Genomic DNA, 25,449 nt, shown 5'->3' on the forward strand with positions numbered 1-25,449 from the left:
ACATGAAAAGATGCTCAACATCACTCATCAGCAGAGAACTACAAATCAAAACCACAATGAGATATCACCTCACACCTGTCACACTGGATATCATCAAGAAGACAAGAGACCAACAGGTGCTGGTGAGGATATGGTGAAAAGGGAATCTTTATATACTGTTGATGGGAATTGGTCCAACCACTAAGGAAACCAACATGGAGTTTCCTCAAAAAAATAAAAATAGATCTACTATATGATCCTGACATTCCAAGGGTGATCCCAGTTTCATGGGATGGGTCAAAAGATGGAATAGACTGAGCAAAATGGAGATTGGGTTGCCAAGGGTGAGGGATGACCTAGAAATCCTGGCCTTCTCGTGGTGACTCTCATAGATAAGAATAAAGGGCATCACTGTATTAGTCCCGAAGTTCTTAAGGGAGACAGCAGAGCCAGACTCTGTGTGTGTGCACAGGTGTGCATGTGTGGGGGAAAGCAAAAATGAGAGGGGGTGTTTCCAGAAGCACATAGAATCTGGGTCCCTCCTCTTCTGTCCTGCCAGTGGCAGGGTGAGACCTGGGTGGTGGTCTTAGACCCTCATGAACTGCACTTGTATAGAAAGCTTTGCCTATCTGTTTTCTCAGATTAGAAAAAATGACAATCCAGGAAGGAAATTAGCAAAGTATATATAAAGACAATTAATGGAGAAAAAGCCCAAATGACCATTACCACAAAAATAAGCTCATGCCTGGGGACCTGGGTGGCTCAGTCGGTTGGGCATCTGCCTTCGGCTCAGGTCAGGATCCCAGGGTCCTGGGATTGACCCCAGCATCTGGCTTCCTACTAAGTGGGGAGTCTGCTTCCCCTTTTCCCTCTACCCTTCCTCCCCACTTGTGTTCTGTCTCTCTCTCAAATAAATAAAATCTTTAAAAACAAAGATAAGCTCATGCCTATTAATATAAGTTTAAAAAAGAGGTAGCCCTTGACGCTTAGACTGGCAAAGTTTGCTTTTTTTTTTTTTTAATATAATACCATGTCCCAGGAGGTGTTTGAAACAGGAACTCTCAAATCTTGCCATTGGGTGTGTAAGTTGGTATGATGACTTTGAGAGAAATCTGGCAATAACTAGTAAAAGTGAAAATGAAAATACCCAATGAGCCAGCAATTCAATGTCTAGTGAAATACACATATGCCCCAGGAGTTACCTGCCAGGAAGTGCCCTATGGCGTTGCTTGCAACACTGCACATCAAACTTGGGCTTGCCCGTTGAGAGGCCAGGGGCCAGAGTGTGATGGAGTCCCACGTGGCATCCTGTGGCACAATGGGGATCCGTGAACTAGACCTACACAACAGATCTCAAAATGATAGTGTTTAATGAAAAAAAAATGGTGCTGAAGAGCTGAAGCTTCCATACCATGAATCCATTTAGTTCGTTAAAGTCCGCAAAGTGCTATTATAAATTATAACCCTCTATATATGCAGTAGAACATATATATAAATGAGATGAATGATGCACACGGACTTCAGAATGATGGTCACCTCTTGGAAGAATCGGTAAGAAGAGATACAAAACAAGGGACTTCAACTGTATCTAACATTTTATTTCTTTAAGAGATCCAAAATAGAGCAAAACTTACAGTATCAGTTCAATCTCAGTGATAAGTACCTCAAGTCTGCTCTAGTACCTTCTGTACTTTTATGTATGTTTGGATTTTTTAAAAAGGAGAACGTTTCTAGTTTAACAACCCAGGTGCAAGTTTTAAGAAAGAAAGCAAAGTGTGAATAGTGCTGTCAGATGAGGACAATCATTGTTAGGGCATCACATTCGACCAGAATAGACATTGAACCCAAAACCATTTCATTATGATTAGGAGGGAGGAGGGATTAATTTCCTTAATATTTGGCTGGACCACATTAAATATCTTATGCCATATTATATTTAGATCAGGTAAGAGGTATGCGGAAGAAGAAACTTTCAAAGAATTGGTTATAACTATTAACTATAAAATCAGTGCCTTTAAAATTCCTTGCAATTTTGCCTTGTGACCAAACTTTTGCTCTTGTTTTAAAGGTAATTAAAATGTATTTGAGTTGGAGAATGCTGTGAAAAATCACTGAGCTAGCATGGAGCCCTGCCAGGGCGGGGACGGCGGGGGATTGCTAGACTACTTACCTAACCCTTTCCATGGCCTTAGCTAAACCCCACAGGAATCTGCCCATTCCTAAAGCTGGGATTTAAATGGAGCCCTGTGTCCAGGCTCTTCTCTTATAGTTTTGGCCCTTTCTGGCCACATCACCAAACCCCTCTGCTGAGGTACTTTCTAAGAGAAGGGTTCGTGTAGACATAAAGTGGATAGGACTGTGGAAAATAAAGTATGTGTGGATGAGAAGAGGAGGCAGGATGGTGGAAGACAACCAGACAAGCAAAGTTAAGAATGATGGTGGGAATAAAAATCATCTTTATTGCAGATAAAAGTTGGAGAATTATAGAAATATGCCAAAGGAGTCCTCAGCAGAAAAACAAAGCACAAACCCCAGAGTCAAGTGAGAGTTGATTCTTGTTATTCGAGAGAGTATGTCCTATAAAGGCGGGGCTGCAAACACTCCGTTAGAGAATACTAACCCATTGCTCCTAGGAGAAACATGGGGTTGGTTAGGTTCCTCGGAGCCTCTGATCACCCCTATGCCGACCCATCAACACAGTCTTGCTTTATGTGTGTTTCTTTTTAAAGACACCTTATTTAATCTATACTGATTCATTAACACTGAACAAGGCCAACAATACTGTAACTCATGCCTCAACGAAGCTCATCTAACACACAGTTTCTCCGTAAGGCACATCACAGCCTTCTCATGCTTAGGAACACCAGACAGCCCTTCAGCACTACGCTTGGGCCATTTTAAACATGGAGATCACCAACAAAGAGCACACAGATGCAAACAACATGACACTAAATAGATAGTGAAAAAAACACTTGTTCATGGTAGGAGAGCTGAAACAAGGCAGAGTGTCACCTTGGACAACCCCAGCTGGGAAAGGACTCGACAGGAGACTCAAATGTTCACCTCCCCACCCGCGAATGACTGTGAAAATACCGTACCAATTTGGGGGGGCTTACAAATAAATTTTTGCGAGTAGGCAAATACAGAATCTTTTAATAATGAGAATTGAGTCTGACATATTAAAAAAAAAACAACAGGGGCACCTGGGGCTCAATTAAGCATCTGCCTTCAGCTTGGGTCAGGATCTCGGGGTCCTGGGATGGAGCCCACATCAGGCTCCCTGCTCAGCGGGGAGCCTGCTTCTTCCTCTCCCTGTGCCCCGCCCCCTGCTTCTACACTCTCTCTCTCTCAAATAAATAAATAAATTCTTAAAAAAAAAAAAAAAAAGCAGTATCTAGTCCTCCAGAAAGAGGTACTTACATTTTGGGATTCATTTGGACAAAGAATGTTATATTCCAGTCATTTAGCTCAATAGGAGCTTTATGGAAACAATGGTCTCCCACTTACTCAGAATGAAGAGGTTGAGCCCATTTTGCATATTCCTTACTTCTGGCATCGTCCACTGAACAATGCGTCCTTGTCTTTTCCACTCACAATGGAGTCATCTCAGGCAAATCTTCTCCCCAGAGGAGGTACAGCTTAGCTTGTTCTGGGGGAAAAGGGTGCAGATGCAACACGCAGATGCCAATTTGGCAGCACCAGACGCCACTTGCAATAACCCAAAGGTCCCCAGCACTGTGGAGACTCGGTCTGGTTTCAGGCATCGTTTGCTAATTGCCCCGCTGGGCTTGGGGGATCTGGGTTATTTCGGTACTGCTGTTGTCACTATACTTAGGGGTTGATTTTGGGGATCATGGTGCGCCCCTCCAAAAACAAGACTTTGCCACCACCCAGGGACTTCTTGGCCACCACACCGTGTCTTCCTCCTGTGGAATAACAGAGTGCCCTGGGCCTGTGTTTGGTTTTAAGTCCATGTGCCTTAAAGCTGTGTTCTAAGAACAAAAAGTATGTTGGTAATTTGAGCCCAGCAAATGCTTGCGCTGGCCTCCGGGGCTCTCTTTGCTGTTTTCTGGTGATTAGGTACGGCACCTGTTCTGTTTAGGGTAACAGCCCCACGGAACCCACTGGCACGCCACGGAAACAACAGAGAGGCTTATCAGAAGATGAAAAGAAGTGTGCAAAGAATAAGCCTCTGAGAAAGTATTCTAACCCTTCCCCACATCCCTGCTAGGTTCCCAAATCACTGATGGAATAACCCTTCAGCAAACCAGGCAGAGGGACCTGAACCGGGGCCTTGTAGACTTGGAAGTCTCTTTAAGACCAGCTGGTTCACTGGTCACATTTTCCCTTCAAGGACTGAAGCCTGAGGCTAAAGGAAAAAAAGAAAGCGTGCAAGATCCTGTGGCTGGAGGGTGGAAACGCAGGGCCACTGGGTAGGTCTCTGACCCAAAGTTCTATGCTCATAACACTACATTTCCTTCCAGGTGACCAGGGATCCCACAGATTGCTCTGGAAACTTCCCACCACCGACACGATCCTGGCCTGTTCCCAGGGACAGAAGACAGGGCGGGTACTAGCAGGTGGCATTCCAGATCAATCTCAGGTGCGAACGTCTCTCTCTCCCTGAGCCCTCCCAACGGAAAGTGGCAACAGCCCAGACCACAAAAGGGGAGCAGGATTTCTACTTTCAAGATGCTCCCACACACAGCATTTCAGAGCACACCCAGTTCAGCCGGGGGTCACTGGGCAAGCACTGTCCACCGGCTGGTGGGCATCTGAAAACCTCGCCTCAACCCCCCCTTGTACTTCTCCACAGTGAATGTCTATCATTTCTTTCTGACAAATATGCGGGCAGGGTAGAGGGTTGGTCCATTCGGATGCACATTTTACAGTGAGCTAATGTGCACAGTACTCATTCTTGGCTCTTCAAAATGATCCTTTCGGTTTAAGAGGCCCTTAGCCATGGAATGTCTCCTCACCCGCACACAGAGACTTGGACCCTCCCGAATTCCCAACCTCTCTAGACACCGAGCCCGGGCCCACCACCCGACCGTACCTGCCTGGCCCCCAGGTGCTCCCAAAAACACACCGTGTGGTTTTGCCACTTCCCATCACCTACCACCCATGCCCCACACTGGTTCCCATGCCTGTTTAAACACGCTCTCTGCTGGAAAACTACCCCCCACCCAGTCCCAAGTGCTAATGAATCCAGGTCTCTGTTTCCACAGCATTTAGTCTAAATCCAAATTATTATTATTTCCACCTATCTATGAGGGCCCTGAGGTCAGGGTCACTGCCCATTCATCTTTGTATCCTGCCCAGGGCCTCACCTGCCATGTGTGCGCTTTATAAACATACCCCTGGAGTATGGACAAAAAAAAAAGCTCTGTGGGAAATTACAGGGCAGAGGAAAAAATGTGCAGAAAGGAGGCCTGGTCTCCAGAGTACACGAACATTTTTATTCTGTCGTTCTCATGACTTCTCTTTGAAGACCTGAGATTAAAAACACTTCCAAGTCCCAGATCTGCGCTCTCCCCTCTTATAATGATAAAGCCGGGATCCTTTGGCCCAGGTGTGGGGTAGGAAGGGGGCCCAGGGCAGGACGTTGCTTGGAAGCAGCCCCTCGGAGAACGGCCTACTCTGCAGGGATGGTAGGCACCGACCTGTGGAAGGATGCTGTGAGCCAAAAGTGGGCTTTCAAATCGCCAATCCAACTCCTCCCGTTGCAGCCTAAGCCTTGGGTAGCCCCATCTGCAGAATGGGTATACTACTCACAGAGTTGTAAGGAAAGCAAAGGAATACCGTTCATATCGAGCTCTTGCTGAAAGTATCCCCCAGCTGTGTTGGGGTAGACAATGACTCTTCTGGACTCAACTAGAAGTAGGGAACCCAGCTCATACTTCCAATCCTCCTAATCTTTCAATCAAATATTTCACCTCAATCAACACAAATGTGGTCTTCCAGCAAAAACCTAAGAGGATCACCTGGGCCTCACAGTCCTACCTTACTGACATTCCATGGTACGGGACTTAGTCATCTCCTGATTCAGACACCTGCTGAATGCTTCCATGACTTGTCAACGTCTCCGGAAGCGGCTTCCGAAACACACCTGAGACTGGCTTCTTGGGCCTACAACCTCCATCTCACTCTCCACCTCCCTCCTGAGCCCACCCCATATGAGAAACAAAGTACTTCCAGAAGCTCGCTCCTGTCCAAAGTGAGCCACAAGTAGTCAAGGTAACAAACCCAAGGAAGATGCATCTTTTCGAGGAAGGGAGCCCAAAGGGAACGCTCTGGAATCCTTGCTTCACCCTGGGACCTGGCCTCCCGTGCTTCTGTGGCTCGGTGCGCTTCGCAGACTCCGACCCTCCAACTTTATCCCTGGCGGGTCTTGTCTCCCAGTTCGCACTGGATTCTTTGCCAGGGCCCTCTCGGCTCCTGCACTCTCTGCTCTCCAGCTCAGGGTGTCAGGGCGGCTGCGTGCGCAGGGCGGGTGCACCCTCCAGGCTTCAGCTCACCCGCACCTCCTCTGCAGGACTCCCCTCCCTGGGCACCACACACACTTTCCCGCCTTCTCCCCTACTAGCCCACGAGACGGGGGCTGCCTTTGTCAACTGCTCTGCTTCCAGCACCTTGCTCCGAGACACCCACTGCAGGAGCAGACCACCAAACAGCGCCTCAGGCCACCACCAGCCGGGGCAGGAGCTGACACTCTTGGCTCTGACAGCAAATACCAGTCTGGAAATGACCTCCACACATGCCCTGCTCCAACACCAGGTATTCTGCAAGGGGGGGCAGGGGCCCCGAAGTGGCTGAGGGTCCACTAGGCAGCTGCAGCTCAGAGGGAAGAGACCGTGGCTTCATTTTGGAGCTTCGGAGGAGGGCAAGTGGCACACTGCGTGGCTGCCCTACTTAGCCAGCCTCCTTCCTAGCACTCTTGAAACTGTGCCACAGGATTCTGAACACTAGCACCACCTCGAAGGCTCAAGAACGGCCGTCGACTTCCGAGGGACCAGCAAGTGCAGGAAAAGAACGTGCCAGCACCACACTCAGGCCATGAGGACAACTGCTACTAGCTGAGCGGTAAGAATTCACCCGAGACACCCAGGGGCCTTGTTTAACCTGAGAGGACAAGGACAAGCTCACGCTTACTGAAGGGAAAAGACCACATGGCGTCCGGGTCCCCAGTTCAAGATCCCAGCTGTTACTTGGTAGTTGTGGGGTCAAGGTCAAATCACTCTGAGTCTGTTTCCTCATCCGAACACCAGGGATGACACAATGCTTCCTCACAAGGCTGCTGGAAGGACTAAACGAGGTCCCCGAGAAAACGTATGCAGCACGCAGACTGCACATTCGCAAACTTAAGGGAAAAAGCTACTTCGGGCAGCGCCTGAGTGCAAGTGCACGCAACTGTCCAGGAGAAGTCTGAGCTCTCCCAGGCCCTGGCCACAAGCCTGCGCTTTCAGGAAATTCCTAATGAAGCAGGAAGTAGCATATTTTCCCAGATAACCTCCACTTTATCCCTTTTATTTCCAGCCTACAGTTTTTAATGACCCTCTTCACTGAACGACTGCTCTTCAAAGAGACTTTTATAGTATTTTGCCTCTGGAGGAAGTTGAAGCTCGGTGCTCTCTGGGCTCTTAAGAATGAGGGGCCCCTGGGTGGCTCAGTCGTTAAGCGTCTGCCTTCGGCTCAGGTCATGATCCCAGGGTCCTGGGATCGAGCCCCACATCAGGCTCCCTGCTCGGCAGGAAGCCTGCTTCTCCCTCACCCACTCCCCCTGCTTGTGTTCCCTCTCTCGCTGTGTCTCTGTCAAACAAATAAAATCTTTAAAAAAAAAAAAAAAAGAAAAGAAAAAGAATGATATCCTGCCATCTGCAACGACATGGATGGACCTAGAAGGTACTGGGCTAAGTGAAGTAACTCAGACAAAGATAGTTACTGTGCGATTTCATGTCTATGTGGAATCTAAAAAACAAAACAGAAACAGACTCGTCAACAGAGACCAAACTGGTGGTTGTCAGAGAGGAGGAGGATGGGCGTGGGATGGGCAGTTGAAGGGGATTAAGAAGTACAACCTTCCAGTTATGAAGTCAGTCGGTCACTGGGATGTAATGTACAGCAGAGATGGAATATAGTCACTAACACTGTAATAACCGTGGATGGTGACCAGTGAGTAACTAGATCTATCAGAGTGATCATTTTGTACATTTGTAATGTATAAAAGTACCCAAACACTACGTAGGTCAATTAAAAACAAACAAGAATTCAGAGATGGGCAGCATGACAGAGGGAGGAAGCCCTGGGTTGGTTAGGAGCCAGGCTCCTGCTGGTTCCTGGGGCACCTGTCTTGCTCATCTATGTCTCAGGCTCGTCACCATTTATAAGAGGCAGAGCCCCTTCCTGCTTTAACATGATCTGACTGTATAAATTAACGTAACCAGAGGTTCTACTTAGTAGTTGGTACCTGCCCCAACCATGTGCGCATAGCAGCTCTGTCTCTGGGCCATTGCTGGAAACCCCGTGCAGAGCACCCCTTCGGGAAGGTGGATCCCTGTCAATTTCTTCCGATTCAGCAGCTCTGAGGAGACTGAAGAGGAGATGCGGTGACTGTTCCAGGAGAAAGTCTCCTCCTTACGTGCCTCAGATGCCATCCAGCTGCCAGAGACGCTGGGTCCCCAGCCCAGGGCAGAGGCCACACATGGACTTTTCTTTTTTTAAAGGCTGGCAACACTTACTGATTCTAAGAGTGCAGTGTACATCAAGGCTCACAGATTATCTGAACTGACCAGGAATGAAATTTCAGTCAGTTTCTAGATCACTTCTCTGGCAGGCCAAGGGAATATGAGTTTGAGGCAAACTGGAGCACGCCGGCTGCGTTCTCTCCTATTAACTCCCGATGCTCTTCGAACTCGCCTCAGTGCAACGCAGTTGAAAAGTCAGGATGCCGGAGGATGCTGGCTTCCCTTCCCTGAAGCTTTGGGGAGCAGAGCCGAACCTGTCTCTGGCTAGGTATTATACCAAGGTTACCACGTAAAATCCAGAACACCCAGGTACATTTGAATTTCAAATAAACACATCATTTTTTGATCTAAGTACGTTCCATGTAATATTTGGAGGATACTTATGGGAAAAAAAAATGCTTCGTTGTTTATCTGAAATTCCAATTTAACTGGGCACCCTGCATTTCTATTTGCTAAATATGGTAACTTTAATTACACCCATTTCAAGCAAAGACTAGTTGGTTCCTAGTCTCCAAAGTATAACAACATCCCCAAACCAACCTCTCCCCAGCCAAAACAAAAACTTGTCTTGTTTGTTCCTCAAAACAAAACCTGTCTTTTTATTTCCAGGACATGTTTTTTAAAAGTAGGTCCGTAAGTATCTAATAAAAAACAGAAAAAAGAGATGTGCCTTCTTGTAAGTCTCCAATTTAAAAGCTCAGCATGCCACTGGCCACAGTCTCTGGGGCCAGGTGGCTCTCTGGGCAACCCCGACTTCAAAGGCAACTGGCTTCCAACTCATCGGGGTAGGGGGAGAAGGCAGGAAGAGCAGAATTTAAAGGTGGCTCCTTTCTCAAAGAGGCCCACTGGGGCAGAGGGACAGGAGAGGAGGCAGGTGCTGAGGGCAGGAGAATGAGAGGAAGCGGCACGGCACAGCTCAAGCCACAGGACATACATGTCCCTCTACACAGAACACCCCCCACCCACTGACAGGTTTACTGTGAGATACAAGAAAAAGTTATTGCTCTTACAGAAAGCCCAGTAGTTGAGGGAGAGATGCGTCCCTGCCCCGTCCCCCCCGGATTCTCCCCCGTCTCGGCACTTGGCCTGGGCACCCACGGCTACCGTTCTGGGCGGCCACAAGCTGCAGGCAGGGCCTCGGGCCGTTCGCGCTGCTGGGGTAGGTGAAGAGACAAAACACCTCCCCGAGTTTTTTTTTTTTTTTTGAAATTACATTTACCATTCTGGTCAAAAGTTACTCATATAATGCAGTGGTCTTAAATTTTTATTTTGCACGGTTATACAGTCTGAATGACTAGCTTGCAATCCGAGGCAGTTTTTATAAGCTTTGCTCTGCAAAATGGTGTTAGTGTTGTTGTAGGGCAAAGTCCTCATCGATAAAGAAATTACATTAATGAAAGGAAATCAAGAATGATGTGCTGGCACGTCAGATTACAAAGTGGCTCTAAGCAAGCCAGTCCCCAACTTCTCACAGCAAGGGAGTTCAAGAGCTAGAAACTCCTTAGAAAAATTAAATGGCACCTATAATAACACTCATATAAGGGTCAAGTTTGTAAATTTTTAATCCATGGTACTCAAAAGTGAGAGAATTAAATACAAAGCTACAATTGGGTAAATCTTCTCACTTCCTCTTCTTCGTGGAATATAGTTTTTCTTCGAGTGGGACAGGGACAATCCCCTCACACTCTTTTACTTCCTGGGTCAGAGGGTGTTTTACAACATTCGGTCTAATCACATCAATGTCTCGAGACAAATGTTCCATTATGCTCTCAACAGCGGTGGCTGGTGCATAAAAATCCACCAAGAAATACCTGCAATAAAATAAAAATTTGTGAATTCCTGCATTCTGAAATACAACACTTCCGCTATTTTGGTCAATGTTTTCACTTTACTCCTCTCCAGATAAGATCGGCTACACAAAAACACACACACGCACTTTGTCAACACAGGAACTACCAACTGACCAGCTAAACAGAAGTGTTTGCCCAACCTCCCCCTTCCCTATGGCCGGTCCCCTTACACTCTTGTGAAAATCTGAATCCTAACAAACTTTGTGGTAGCAAAAAGCATTGTGACGTCACATACAGTGCGAAGTATATAAAGTACAGTAAGATTATGGGTCTAAGGAACAGAATGTACTATTCAACAAGGCTGAATTTCTCAAACCATTTTTTGAGAAAACATCTATTGGGTAAGTCTTCCAATTTTCTAAAGGATTTTACAAGTAACTTAATGCACCCAAGAGGCAGAGTACATACAAATGGCCACACTTCACAAACAAGGGAAAAGATTCTGAAAGGCCTGGGACTTGTCTAAGACTATCCTGCATGTTCGAGAACTGACAGCAGAAGGAAAATCATGGGAATCTGGGGTATGGGAAAGAACTGAACATTCCTCCACCCACAGCAGACTACTCCAGAAGGGCACCGCAGCCAGCCCACTCTTCTTACCACATCAACAACTTCATCAGCTCAGCCGATGACGTTACAAAGGAAGAAGCAGCCCTCCTCCCTGCCCGCGCCCCCCTCTCAATTCTAAAAGCGTAAGCCTCCCTTGTACTGTTGGGTTTGAACCACAGTGCTGTGAAAGGCCAGTTTTCAGTGCAGTAATTCAGAATTCTGCAATGTTCCAGCTGGCTGAGATGACCTCTGACATCGCTTACTTTGTTCTAGCCACACTCTCCTCCCCACGCATATTCCCATCCTAGGTCTTTGTGCTCACTGTTCCTTCTGCCGGAAATGTTCTTCGCTGAGTTCCACAGAGCTCACCCCTCACTTCCATCCTGTCTGCGCCCAAACGTCACTTTGTCAGAGGTCCTCTTTGATCACATCTCCTACAGCAACACTAAAGCAACATCCTCCTTGCCTGCCCACCCAACCTCGTTACTCCATCGGCCTTACTCAGTGCTTCATTGCTTCCCAGAGCGCTCATCACCATGGACAGAGTACGATTTGCTTATCATCTACCTCACGCACTACTACATAGCCGCCCTCAGCAGGACTCTGTTGCTTACCCTCAGCACCCTGAACAGAGGCTAACATACACCAGGCCCACGGTAAATACCTGGCTGCAAGAGTGTTAGCATGAGATGTGAAATTCTCACAGAAAGCAGAAGAGACCAAACTGAAAATGGACAGATTCGACACGGGAGTTAGAGAAAAGGGACGACATTTTGTATAATTCCATACAAAGAGAGTTCAAAACATATAAAACAACTTCCCAGGTGAACATTCACCCTTAGCTGAGCCTCGTGGGGAAGTTATTCAAGTAAACAAAAATTAAAAGTGAAAGGACAGAAAAACATACACCATGCAAAAACACTAATCAAAGAAAGCTCAAGTGGCTATAGTAATATCAAAGTAGATTGCAGATCAAAGGAAATTGCCAGGGATAAAAAAAGATAATATATAACGATCAGTTCACCAAGAAGACACAACAATCCTAAATGTGCATGTAACCTGACAACAGAACTTCATCATACAGGAAGTAAAAACGAACAGAACTGAAAAGAGAAATAAACAAATCCACAATTATGGCTGGAGACTTTTAATATTCCTCTCAGTAACTGATAAAACTAGTATACAGAAAATCAGCAAGGATGTAGAAAAAGTGAGCACCACCATCAACCAACTGGATCTGACATTTTTAGAACCCTCCAAACAAAAAGAGCAGGATACACATTGTTCACAGTTGCAAACAGAACATTTACCAAAGTCAACCATATTCTAGGCCATAAAATGATACTCAATAAATCTAAAGGGATTCGAATCTCACAGAAGACACTTGGGGAAATCCCCAAATACGTGGAAACTAACATACATCTAAATAGCCTATGGGTCAAAGAACAAATCAAAACGGAATGTGAACTGAATGAAAATGAAAACAACAAATCAAAGTTTGGGGAATGCCACTAAAGCAGAAAATTTATAGCACTAAACACCTATGTAAGAAAAGTGGAAAAGCCTCAAAACTTCCACCTTAAGAACCTAGAAAAAAGAAGAACAGGGTACCTAGGTGGCTCGATCATCTGCCTTTGGCTCAGGTCATGATCCCAGGGTCCTGGGATGGAGCCCCACATCGGGCTCCCTACTCGGCAGGAAGCCTGCTTCTCCCTCTCCCACTCCCCCTGTTCGTGTTCCCTCTCTCGCTGTCTCTGTCAAATAAATAAAAAAATCTTAAAAAAAAAAAAAAAGAACAAATTATAAACACAAAGTAAGACGGGGGTGGGGGGGGAAGAATAAAGATCAGAGCAGAAATCTCTGAGGCAGAAAACAGAAAAATAATAGAGACCATCAATGAAACCAAATACTAGTTCACTGAGACCAATAAAATTGATCCACCTCTAGTCAGACTGATCAGTAGAAAAGAGTAAGAGACAAATTCAGGAATGAGAGAGGTAAAATGGCTACAAATATTACAGATAATAAAAGGATGGAAAAAGACTATTATAAACAAATTTTACAATAAATTTGACAACTTAGATGAAATTCCTTGGAAAATAGAAACTACCAAAACTTCCTCCAAAAAATAGCTAACCCTATACCTATTAAAGAAATCAAATGTGTAATTAAAAACCTTTCCAAAAGAAAACCAAAGGCCCAAATGGCTTTACCAGTGAATTCTACCAAACGTTTGAGGAAAAACACCAATTTTGACACAAACTGGTACTGAAAATAGGACAACACTTCCCAATTTGTTCTATGAGGCCAGCATTACCCTGATGCCAAAATCAGACAAAGACATTACAAGAAAAGAAAAAACTGATCAATATCTCTCACAAACATAAATGAAAAAAAAAAAATTCTAAAAGTTTTAGCAAATTGACTACTAAAATATATGCAAAGAATAATACATCATGGTCAAGTAGAGTTTATCAAAGAAAGCAAGACTGGTTTAACATTTGAAATCAATCAATGTAAATCACCATATTACCAAACTAAAAAGAAAAACCATAATATGGGTATTAAGGAGGGCACATGTTGTGATGAGCACTGGGTGTTATACACAACTAATGAATCGTTGAACACTACATCAAAAACTAATGATGTACTATATATTGGCTAACTGAAGATAATGAAAAGAAAAGAAAAACCATATGATCATTCCAACAGAAAAAAAAAAGCATTTAACAAAATTCCATATCCAATTCCTGATAAACTGTCAGCAAAGTACAGCTACAAGGGAACTTCTTCAACCGTACAAAGGATATCTTTGCAAAACCTGTAACTAACATCATACCAGCTGGTCAAAGTCTTAATGCTTTTCCCTGAGACTAAGAATAAACAAGGGTGTCTGTTCTCACCATTTCTATTCAACATTTTACTGGAGGTTCTTGCCAGCGCACTAAGGCAAGAAAAAAAAGAAAAGGCATCCAGATTGATAAGGAAGTAGTAAAGTTGTCTATATCTACAGATGAAATGATTGTATATATAGAAGAATCTAAGAAATTTACAAAAAAGATACTAGAGATAATATGTGAGTTTAGCAAGGTTGCAGTCTACAAAAATCAACTGTATTTCTATATACTAGCAATGAATAATCACACCTTGAAATTAAATATGAAGTACTTAAGGATAAATCTGACAAAAGGTGTGCAAGACCTATACACTAAAAACCCTAAAACATTACTAAAAGAAATTAAAGAAAACCGGCATAAACGGAGATATAACTTGTTCATGGGTAGGAAGATTCAAATTTATTTAGATGTCAATTCTCCAAAATTGATCTATAAATTCCTAAGGATCCTAATCAAAATCCTAAAAGACATTTTTGTTAGAAATTGATGAACTGATTCTAAGCTACACAGGAAAATTCAAAGGACCTACAACAGCCAAAACAACTTGGATATCAAGAATAAAGTTGAAGGATTAATACTACCTGATTTCAAGACTCATTACAAAGTTACGGTAATCAAGGCAGTATGGTATTTGTATAAAGATACACAAACAGATCAATAGAATAGAGTCCAGAAATAGATCCATACATATATGCATAACTGATTTTTGACAAAGATGCAAAGGCAATTCAAAAGAGAAAGGACAGTCTTTTCAACAAATGGTGCTGAACAATTCCATATTTGTATGCAAAAAATGAACTGTGATCCATACATATACAAAAATTAACTCAAAACAGAACATAGATCTAAATAATAAAACACAAAGCTCGAAAACTAGAAAAAAACACAGGAGAAAACTTTTGTGACCTTGGGTTAAGCAAAGAAACTTTAGACGGCACTAAAAGCAAAATCCATAATCAAAAATTTGATAAACTAGACTTCATCAAAATTAAACACTGTTCTCTGAAAGATACTGTTAAGATAATAAAAAGACAAGCCACAGACTGGGATTTGCAAGTCACATGTCCAATAAAGGACTTGTTTCTAGAATATATAAAACTCTCAAAATTTATTTTAAAAAAAAAACCCCGATTTTTAAAAAATGGGCATAAAATTTGAATAGGGATTTCACCAAAGATGTATTATGGCAAAGAAGCACCTGAGAAAGATGCTTAATACCATTAGTCATTAGAGAAATGCAAATTAAAACCGCAGGGAGATACCTACTAGAATGGCTAAAATCAAAAAGACTGAGCATTCCAAGTGTTAGTGAGGACACAAGGAACTGGCATTCTCACACACTGCTAGTGGAAATGCAAAATGATACAACTGTTTTGGCATTTTCTTAAAAGTTAAACATACACTTGCCATTATGATCAAGCCATTCCACTCCTAGGTATTTATCCAAGAAAATTAAAGCATTAGTCCTCACAACAACTTGTTTATGAATGTTCACAGCAGCTCCACGTACAATCCAAAACTGCAAATGACACAAATATCCATCAACATGCAAACTGATAAACTGTGGTATGGCCATACAACAGCATACTACTCAGCCATAAAAAGGAATAAGCTACTGATATACATGAATCTTATAATACTTTTGCTGACTGAAAGAAACTAGTATAAAAAAGGGCAGATGCGGTCTGATTTTATTTAAGATTCTACAAAATATAGACTAATCTACAGGGAAAGAAAGCAGACCACTGGTTGTTAAAGACGGGAACAAGTGGAGGGAATGATCACAGGACACAGGAGGGAAATTGTGGGGTGACCAATTTATTCATTATCTTTTTTTTTTTTTTTAAAGATTTTATTTATTTATTTGACAGAGAGAGAGATAGTGAGAGCAGGAACACAAGCAGGGGGAGTGGGAGAGGGAGAAGCAGGCTTCCTGCAGAGCAGGGAGCCCAATGTGGGACTCGATCCCAGGACCCTGGGATCATGACCTGAGCCGAAGACAGATGCTTAATGACTGAGCCACCCAGGCGCCCTCATTATCTTGATTGTAGTGATTTCACAGGTATCCATGTGTCAAACCTTATTAAAGTGTATGCTTCATGTGCAGTTTATTGTGTTGTTAACTGTATCTCTATAAAGCTGTTGATTTAATAATGGTGCATAAAGAGCATTTGAATGGGCAGGACTTGGTGAATGATTTGATATGGGTGATGGTGATGGGGAGCAATTACAGATAATGAAGACTCCCAGAGTTTCCCAAGAAATAAAATAAAAATGGTGCCAGCTGGGGCGCCTGGTGGCTCAGCCAGTTAAGTGTCCAACTCTTTGATTTTGGCTCAGGTCATGATCTCGGGGTCATGGGATCGAGCTCCGTGTCAGGCTCTGCACTCAGCAGAGGAGTCTACTTGAGGATTCTCTCTCTCCTTCATCCTTCTGCCCCTTCCCCATTCGCACTCTCTCTAAAATAAATAAATTAATCTTTTTTAAAAAATGGTGTAGGGGCGCCTGGATGTCTCAGTTGGTTAAGCATCTGCCTTCGGCTCAGGTCATGGTCCCAGGATCCCAGAATCGAGCCCCACGTCGGGTTCCCTGCTCTTTGGGGAGTCTGCTTCTCCCTCTGCCCCTCCCCCTGCTTTCTCTCTCTCTCTCTCTCTCTCTCTCTCTCTAATATATAAATAAAATCTTTTTAAAAAATGGTGTAAACTCCCATCATCAGGCCAACTTCTTGAGGAAGTAATTTGTACATTTGCTCACTGATGAGATTACCATTTGGGCTTACTCTGAAAATTACACACCAAATGGCCAAATTTTCCAAGGCACAATTCCATTTGTTTATTTCTACTTCATATAAAAGGGACTAGGTTTGCAATCACCCAACTTAAAAACTGCTCATTTGTTCAAATTTAATTATTGATTACTTACCCTGAGTAAGGCTCTACAATAGAGCCTAAAAAGTCAGTGTGATCAATCTTAAATTACCTTCTCTCTGCCAATCCCCAGCCCTTTATCTAACTCCCCCAGCCCGCAATAACTATGGCCGCCTGGTGGCCAGGGCAGGAACTGTCTCACCCAGCATAGCCCCAGCATCGCTTTCTTCCCATTCTATTCATTTGTTCTTTCATTCCGTATTCATCAAAGTGTCCTTCCAAACTACCACTGACAAGTTATGACCTCCACCCTCTGTTTACCAACATTCCCACCATACTTGATTCTATAGCTCCTTCCTCTTCGCTTGCTCTTGTCTAGTTTCCCTAAAATAGTCTTCCTCTTTTATTACACTTAAAGCCTGAGGCAGTGTGCTGGTGAAATGCCATGTATTACACATAGGGTAACATGCAGGAACGTGCTTAGCACGGGCCTGACATGCTCCGGGCGCTCGATAACCCACGCAATCACCACTGCCAGTCCTGGAAGTATTCCAAGTACGCCCCTCCCTCCAGAAAGTCCACAGGGGTCTCCTGCTCTCCAGTTAAGCCTGCCCTAGCAGTCAAGTACTCAAGTTATTCAATAGCCTATCTGGGGTTCAGCAACCATTGTTCCGTTTTCCATTCAACTGTACCAGAGGCATTTTTGTGGGCTAGCCTCAGTGTCTAAACATGTTTTTAAGAGAAAGTGGGTGTTCAGTTGCCAACTGCCCACAAATCAACTCGCATGCAATCTTCCTGAACAACACTGTCCACACACTGGCACTCACCAAATCATCCGACGAAAGACACCCAAAGTTTTTGGGTACCATTTTGTGATAAGGGTAAAAAGAATACCCAAGGATGGAAGCTAGATGCCAGATACTAGCAGAAACCTCTTATTTCAGGAATTAAGAGTAAAGTGTCTTATATAAATAGAACTTTCTAGTTTTCAAAGTGCTTTCACATCTTTTAAACAGCTTCTGAGGAAGAAGCTGAACAGGAAGTGGACGCTCCACTCCATGTGGCAATTCAGAAAGTGGAAGAAGAGAAATGGTGCCGCGTGTTGTTTTGGTCCAGGAGCCCTCTCCTAGCAACACTACTGTTCTAGGAGTTTTTAAAGTGCTCCTCCTACACATTGCCTCCTTTGAGTTTTATAACCATTAAGTCATTAGCTCAAGGTCACTCAGCTACTAAGTGACCACGGCCAGGATTCTAACAAAGCAGGTCTTTTGACTCCAGGATAGAAACCACACATAGCTTTGGGACCAGTGGGTTACAGAATCACAGAATATAAGTGGTGGAGAGGGCCGTGAAGACAGTGCAGTCCAAGCCCTTCGTGTTGCTTATGAGGGAACTGGGGAACTGCTCCAGGTCACACAGTAAAAGGCAGGTTCCAGACTCCAGACCCCACAGTTCCCCACTCTGTCAACCACATCTCTTGGTATCTGCAGCCAGCATTCTAGAGGTTTCTCAAGGATAAGAAGAAGTCCTACCTAGAAAAAGCCCTGGACGTCCTAAGATTAGGCTGTAACTTGGCTTCTGGGAGATCCCTGTTACTATAAAAACGCTTCTAGCCTTTACCTTTTACCCAGTGTGCCTTCCCTCCACCATTCATGACACTCCCTTTAACAACCAAACCTAAACAAGAGCATGGCCAAAATGCAAACAGGTTCGTGCCCACAACTACAGCTGTGATAGTCATTTCATGTTTATCACCCTGCTGATCTGTGCCTAGGGCTCGTGTGGGCAAAGACTGCTTCTACTCCCATGCTCCTTGTTATACCATGGAAATTTCCACAAAATGAAACACTGCCAAAATAGAGAAGAGGGCAAGTAGCTTCAGAGATGGGTAGATCTTACTGTATTCACCACTCCTGGTTGACAGCTGAAGCTCTTACCCTCCCACTTCCCTCCTAGGGCATTAAGTGGTCTCTCCCCACCATGAGGGAACCAAGCAGAAATCGAGGATAAACTCAATCTCCGCCCGCCTTAGTAGCCCAAGCACACAGGTCAATAGTCCATTATGGCTTTCCCGTACAGAAAAGACCATGACCAATTCCTGGCTGCTGCCAGTATATATATATATATATACTTTTTTTTTTTTTCAGGTAAGTGGGCAAACTTAACTGGTCAGTGAACATCTATTATGGGCAGACCTCAAAGAGAGGCTAAAAAGGAGGTACATATGGCCTCGACCTCCCAGAACATTTAGTCCAGATGGAGAGAGTGGTCACAGGGCTACTGTGCTGGCAGAAACCCAGGCTCCCACTATTTAGACAAGTCCCCCGGTCCTGCAGGAGACTGTGGAGATGACAGTAATGGACATCCGACTCCCAGCTGCTGGGCTTTTCTAACTACAGAAGGATGACCCGAGGAATGACACTGACATGACAGCGTGCAGAGTGCAGCCCTGCCTTTCCATTTTCGCACCTGAAGAAAGTGAGGGCTACGAACAGCCTACTTCGAGTAGTGGGTTGGGCAGCTCCTGATGCCTGTAAGGATCCCTTTCCTGTGACCACACAGGTCCATAACAGATCTATACAAATGGGAGTCAGGTTGAAAAAAATGACCTCAAACTCCCCTGATCTCAACTCCTTACATCCTGAAGGCTGCCACAGAGAAGCCATTCTGAAATCCACATGAGCAGCTGTTCAAGGGAAGGGGGCAAAAGAGGAATGTCTCAGTGTCTCCAGAGGAATCCGAGAGCCTTCTGCCCCACCGTCAGTCTGGCCCTAAGAGGGGAGGACCGAGAGGATTCAATAACCACAATTAAATATCAATCTTCACTTCTACCCTAACCAAGGTAGGCAGAACCAAAAACAAGACCAAAGTCACAACACATGTGGACTCCTTCTTATCTCCTTCCTCACAATTTAAGCTGGAATAGTTGAGAATTATGACTACAATTGCAAGTGCCTCAACATATTTCAAAGCTGGCTTTTCAAAAAGGAAAAAAAAAAGTTCTCCAGTTTTCCATTCTCTAATCAACCATTAAATCAGTAAATGGACAAATCACTTTGGAAAACCCAGTTTAGCCAGCTGCAGTCTAATTAGATCATACATTCCCAGCCCCTTCAACCCTGTGCCGCTCAGTGGCACTGTGAAGTGGTCGTGTAGCGTCACCCCTGCCTTAAACACAAAGCCCAGCAGTGTTTACATTTAAAGGTGTGGTTACCCATGTGCGGTTCTAATTACAGAATCGCACTTCACCTACAAGGCAGAAACCAGCTTTACCCAAGCCTCCCTCTCTTCTACGGAAGACCACCTAACGTTTATGCAGCACCAGCTCTGCCGAGGCAGAAGCAGAGCGATGGCGGATACCAGGCAAGGAGAGAAAATACAAACAGCGCTTTGATACACGAATGCAGCTCTCACTGCAGAGTCCCCTGTTCAAAAGGCAGAGGGAACTATTTCACAGGTAGAACCTGCCCATGTGGTATTCAAGCTGACGACTTAGGCACTCAACACTCCAAATCTCTCCACTACCGTGACTGAACCCCGGGGGATCTGAGAAGACCCCGAGAATGGCTTCCCCAGGACAGACAGCCCAGCCCTGGAAAACGAGGCCACCAGCCACGCTGCCTCCCCAGCACTGGCCTGCCGAGGGAACCAGCAGCTCCCACTAGTCTTTCGCTCCTCCTCTCTGCAGTCCTACCCCTAGGCTCACCCAGTCGCCTTCTGCCTAAACTGTCACCACCCCCTGCCTGCCCCCAGGCCGTGGAGGGAAGATGTGTGTCTTCCTGAGGTGCTCCTACACTTCAAGGTCGTTATTTGTTGTTGATTTCACTTTTGCCTTAACCCTGTTCTTCACAAGTTTACTGTAAAAGCGCTTGCCTGAATTTGAGTTATATTCTTTGTTTCTGTTTCTCTCAGACACAGTCACACACTCACAGCCTCCCCTTCCCCCTGGCAGACAAGTGGAAATTTCCACTGAAGCGCTCGGTGGCTCCCGGTGGGTGGGGGATGGGAGGGATTTGAACCCATGGAGCATCTTCGAGCCTTTCGCAGGCTCGGAAACAGATCCATCTGAATGCCAGTTTCTAGACTGTTTCGGTTAAACCTTGCTGGATTCAGGCTTCACCGAGATAGTGAATTCTTCACCTTAAAACCAAGGAACCCTCTGCATGGAAAAGCCCTATTCTTTTTATATCTGTTGTGTCTCATACATTTTTAAAACCACTAAACCTAGTGCAGAATCCTTACAAATCTCAAGATGCTGCCCCTAAAAAAGAAGCCTCCAAGGCCACAGCAGCTCTGCCTTGAAACCCAGTTGTGGAGCACCTTCACACAAGAATGGGGTCAGGATGCTGGCCTGGACTTAATGCTGGCAGGAAAGCACGAGAACATGGAAATGTTAGCTAACAGGAAAACTACAGAGAAGAATCAATCTCCTCTAGAGAGGGTGCCAGCTCTCTTGGAGTAAGCTGCAGACACATTTGGGGAGCGAGTCAGTAAAATTCCACTGATTCACCACAGAGCCGGTTATTTTTATCATTCTGCTTACCCGTAAATAGAAGGGCATCTTATATGTAGGCCAGCAGATCTTATAAGCACCTATTCACATTTTAATAGATGAGAACGAAGAAAGAAGGGACAAAACAGGCAAGAAAAACCTTCTTCACCACGTAAGAGTTCCTTTCACACGCCTTCTGGAGTAAGTCCTATCTCAATGCAGTAAAATCAGACGTGGTTAGAACGGTCAAAGCCCATCGGGGGCATCCTTTTCCAAACAAGCACCAGCCCAACACTGAAATATGGACCACAGTCTGTTCTACAGTTCTCTCTCCTCCACCAAAAGCCTGCTCAGTCTCAGTCCAGCCCCATCTAGTGGAAAGAGAGCCTTACACTGCTATGTGCAGCCCTGGCGTCTGACACCGGAGTGCTTCTGGCAGCCGGCGCCTGACAGCACGACTCAGAAAACGCCTGACCCTTTTTAGCAACCCCACCATTGCTCCCCTCTGCATATGTCACAACACCACCTTTTAGACTCTGAGGAATACAGTAAGAATCTCCTACACCAACCTTCCCTTGCTCAGAGTTGATAAAGGTGAGCATCTGAAGGTACAAAGTAGAAAAACTCTATGGGCCCCCAGGAGACCAAAGCAAATGCAGAGCTGAGAATGCATCTCAGAACTTGTAAGACCTACCTCCCAACTGCTTCCCCAACTCTGAGTCAGGCTCCAACCGTTTCCAGACACTGCTGGAGACAACAGGTGGTGAGTAAGGCCAGAGTCTCCATCTAGAAATCTGGTCCAGAAGACCCAAACTCCCAACCACCCCAACATGGCCCAAAGAGAACGGGGGGGGCATCTGGTTAACTCCTTCCTCGTCTAATTCACATCACCTGGGGGACAACTTAACTAATACCTGGAATATAACAAGTGTACTTGAAATTTTGGCATATCTTGGTCATAGACTTGATACAGTAATAAATACCAGGTACTACCTCCTCCCCCGGGGAGACTCCCCAGGTAACCCTGAGGCAGCAGTGTACCTCTCTTACCTATGTACTTTTCTACCCACACATCTTTCTTTTGGGCCTACCTGGCAGGTGTGTACCAGCGGTAGGGATTTGGGGGAAGGAGGCGAGGATGGAGAATGACAGAGACAATCACCCAAAAGATGGGAAGCAACTGTAGCAGAGACTGGTTGTCAGCCAGGCCAGGTGAACACTGCTGTGCTAGGCCCCCGCCCTTGTATCTCTTGGCTGGTGCCTAGGTTAGCAATGTGCAGGCAAGTCCCTGATTCAACTGAAAACTCCTTGTGACCAGGAACCGCAACAATCACAAGAACCATCCCGAGACCTAGGAATACTAGCAGGATATACATTTCCTCCCATAAAATGTAAGAGAAACAAACACATAATACCAACAGTACCACAATGTGATGTGGATTCTCGGAGGGCATTTAGGCTCACTCGTTAGCCAGCTAAAAAAACTAGCTCTCACAAACCAACCTCAGGATTCAAACCAGTGCCTCACCAAAATTATAGATACATGCCATGCCTCCACGGATGTTCCAAGAGTTAAAAACTTTCAAATGCTAAGTTCGTAACAAACAAGTCCACTATTTCTTCTTAATCACTTGGAAAAATTGAGCCTTTCCAGCACCCAGCACATAATCCTGGCACATAATCCACTTAATACATGTTTGTAACACCCTATGTGACTACGTGCAGCGCACACACAGACCTTACCAAATGAACAAAAAGCCTGGTACAAACATCACTGGGGGTAGTGACCCGAGGGGAGGACTGGTGGAAGTCACGAGAATATCAGACTATCCTTAAGTTCCACACTACAGACATATGACACACCACTCAAGTTTAAATCTCTACCCCGGTAACTCCAAAATACTTAGCCCCTCATCTCCTCTTTTACCAAAAGTCACTGTGAAGAATATTAATGAGTGTTACAAAAATAAAAGGTAACAGTCAAATAAAGTTGATAAATGAAGGCAACTTACTGCAGGGCTTCTCACCATTATTATACTCACGTATGCTGCGCATCTCTAGAAGGGATCCCACATTTAAATGCTTGCACTCTCTCTCCCTCTCTCTCTCTCTCTCACACACACACACACACACACACACCATTTTTTGGTGGAACATAACTGTATAACTAGTATTTCAGAGACCATACTTTGGAAAACACTACCTTAAACAAATACATACGAGACATCAATTAATACCAGAAAAACAAGCGTAAACCATGAACCTCCCCAACTGGGAGGGAGGTTCTGTCTCTATATACAATACACATATATATTACACTCTACACATGTTGCTCCTCCTTTGCTGAGGGGTCTGAGAGTAACAGAACCAGAGATAAAATCATTAAATGTAAATGAACAAAGTGACAGTGACAGCAAGAGTCCTCGGTGGGGCACATGCACCTTGTCAGGAATCCGGAACGTTGGGGCTAAGTCAGCAGTTCAGGCTTAGTTCCGGGGCAGTTCTTCCAGGATCTGAATTTATTCCATCCACAAAAGAAAAACAGCACCACCCAACCCCAGCACTGCACGCAAAGGCCTGACAACTAAGGAGTTGATACAGCGGTTCTCAAAGTGTGGTCCTCGGACAGCAGGATCAGCAATACCCAAGCAGTTGCGAGAAGTGCAAATTCTAGAATGCCGGTCACACCAACCCTCAACAGATTCTACTTGGAAAGGGGGCAAAAGAAAGCACTCCTCGTGCACATCCCTGAAAGCACATGAATGAGGGAACAGGCTTCCCTCCCTGTTCAGTGCTTTCCAACTGAGAACCTGGCTAATAATCCTTAGCTGAATTTTATACGCTCCTCTCTAAACAAAAAGGCAAAAGGACTCATAGCCTTGCTGTTAAAATGAAACCCCTTTGTGGTTAAGTTTAAAACAAAAAAAATGTTACACACACAATCTCCATCCCTCTCCGTTAGGACTGTGGCAGAGGAATCGCCACTATGCATTCCCTGTTGCCTAGCAACGCCGCGGGCACTCTCTTCAGAGGTGTTCTCAAGAAGCTGAACGCTAGCACAAAACAAGGTGAAGCAATCAAAAGAGGAAATGTGCAGTGTGTGCCGCACCTCGGCAGAGGCTTAAATGCAGGAAGAACGCCTCAGTGTGAGGCGTGACCGCACGCAGGCCTCTCCCGCGGGCGGCACTGGCGCAAGAGCCCAGCTCCTCGTGGGTGAAGCGGCACCATCCACACTCCACACCGTCTGGAGAGCACACGGAGAGATGATCTCCTCTGATCCCCCCGGCAACGTGGGTGGGAGGATGGCCACCTGAGCTCAGTATCCAAGGAAGCAAGAATCGGAGAAGCTAAAGACTGGGTGAAGGCCACACTGCTGGCAAGTACCGGAGGGAGAATGGAGTCTTCAATGCCTGGACCTTCCCACTACTAAAAACTCATTTCCATCTTCTCTATCACTACTTCTAGGAAACTCAACAGTATCAGAAGATTTCTCCTCCACACCAGAAATCATGAGTGTAAAAATAACATCACCAGGGGTCAGAGAAGCTTCAGATCAACTCAACAAGCAAACCGGTATCAAAGAATTTCTACAAGGATAGTTATTACTACAGAGTCAAATCTTCGATATGTTTGAGGAAAGTGCTATATACTTTTGTAAGAAAAAATTCCGTAACAGAGGATTGTGATTATTGTCTGGAGTACAAAAAACCATTTCTCTATTGTGGGTCAGGTGCTGGTTACACACAACATTACTGAAAGTACCTTTTGCTTGTTACCTGCAACCCCCATTATTTACAAAGGATGCACTGAGTATGTGGACAGCACATTGCTCACTGAGGCGCTTTAAAGGCAAAGCTGAAGAAATGTCAAGGGAAAACTGTGCTTAGGTTGACAAGAAAAGTTTCCCACAGGGCACCTGGGTGGCTCAGCTGGTTGAGCGACTGACTGCCTTCAGCTCAGGTCATGATCCTGGAGTCCTGGGATCGAGTCCTGCATTAGGTTCCCCGCTCAGTGGGGAGTCTGCTTCACCCTCTGACCTCCCCCCTCTCATGCTCTCTCTCAAATAAATAA

General features: G+C 45.0%; 1 protein-coding gene across 2 annotated transcripts in view; it reads right to left on the bottom strand.

The window, feature by feature from the left end:
* Positions 1 to 10,267: 10,267 nt before the first annotated feature.
* The window catches only part of MRPS6 (mitochondrial ribosomal protein S6), a 66,168-nt gene continuing 50,986 nt past the window's right edge, over positions 10,268 to 25,449 (bottom strand). For both annotated transcript variants that reach the window (XM_045902505.2, XM_064579161.1), the window contains exon 3: positions 10,268 to 10,534. In XM_045902505.2, coding sequence (XP_045758461.1) covers positions 10,345 to 10,534 — 190 coding nt within the window. In that variant the 3' untranslated portion in view covers positions 10,268 to 10,344. The remainder of the gene's footprint in view (positions 10,535 to 25,449) is intronic.

Source organism: Mirounga angustirostris, unplaced genomic scaffold (genome assembly GCF_029215605.1).
Source record: "Mirounga angustirostris isolate CCGP_5_RB_7025 unplaced genomic scaffold, mMirAng1.0.hap1 SCAF_1, whole genome shotgun sequence".
NCBI lineage: Eukaryota > Metazoa > Chordata > Mammalia > Carnivora > Phocidae > Mirounga > Mirounga angustirostris.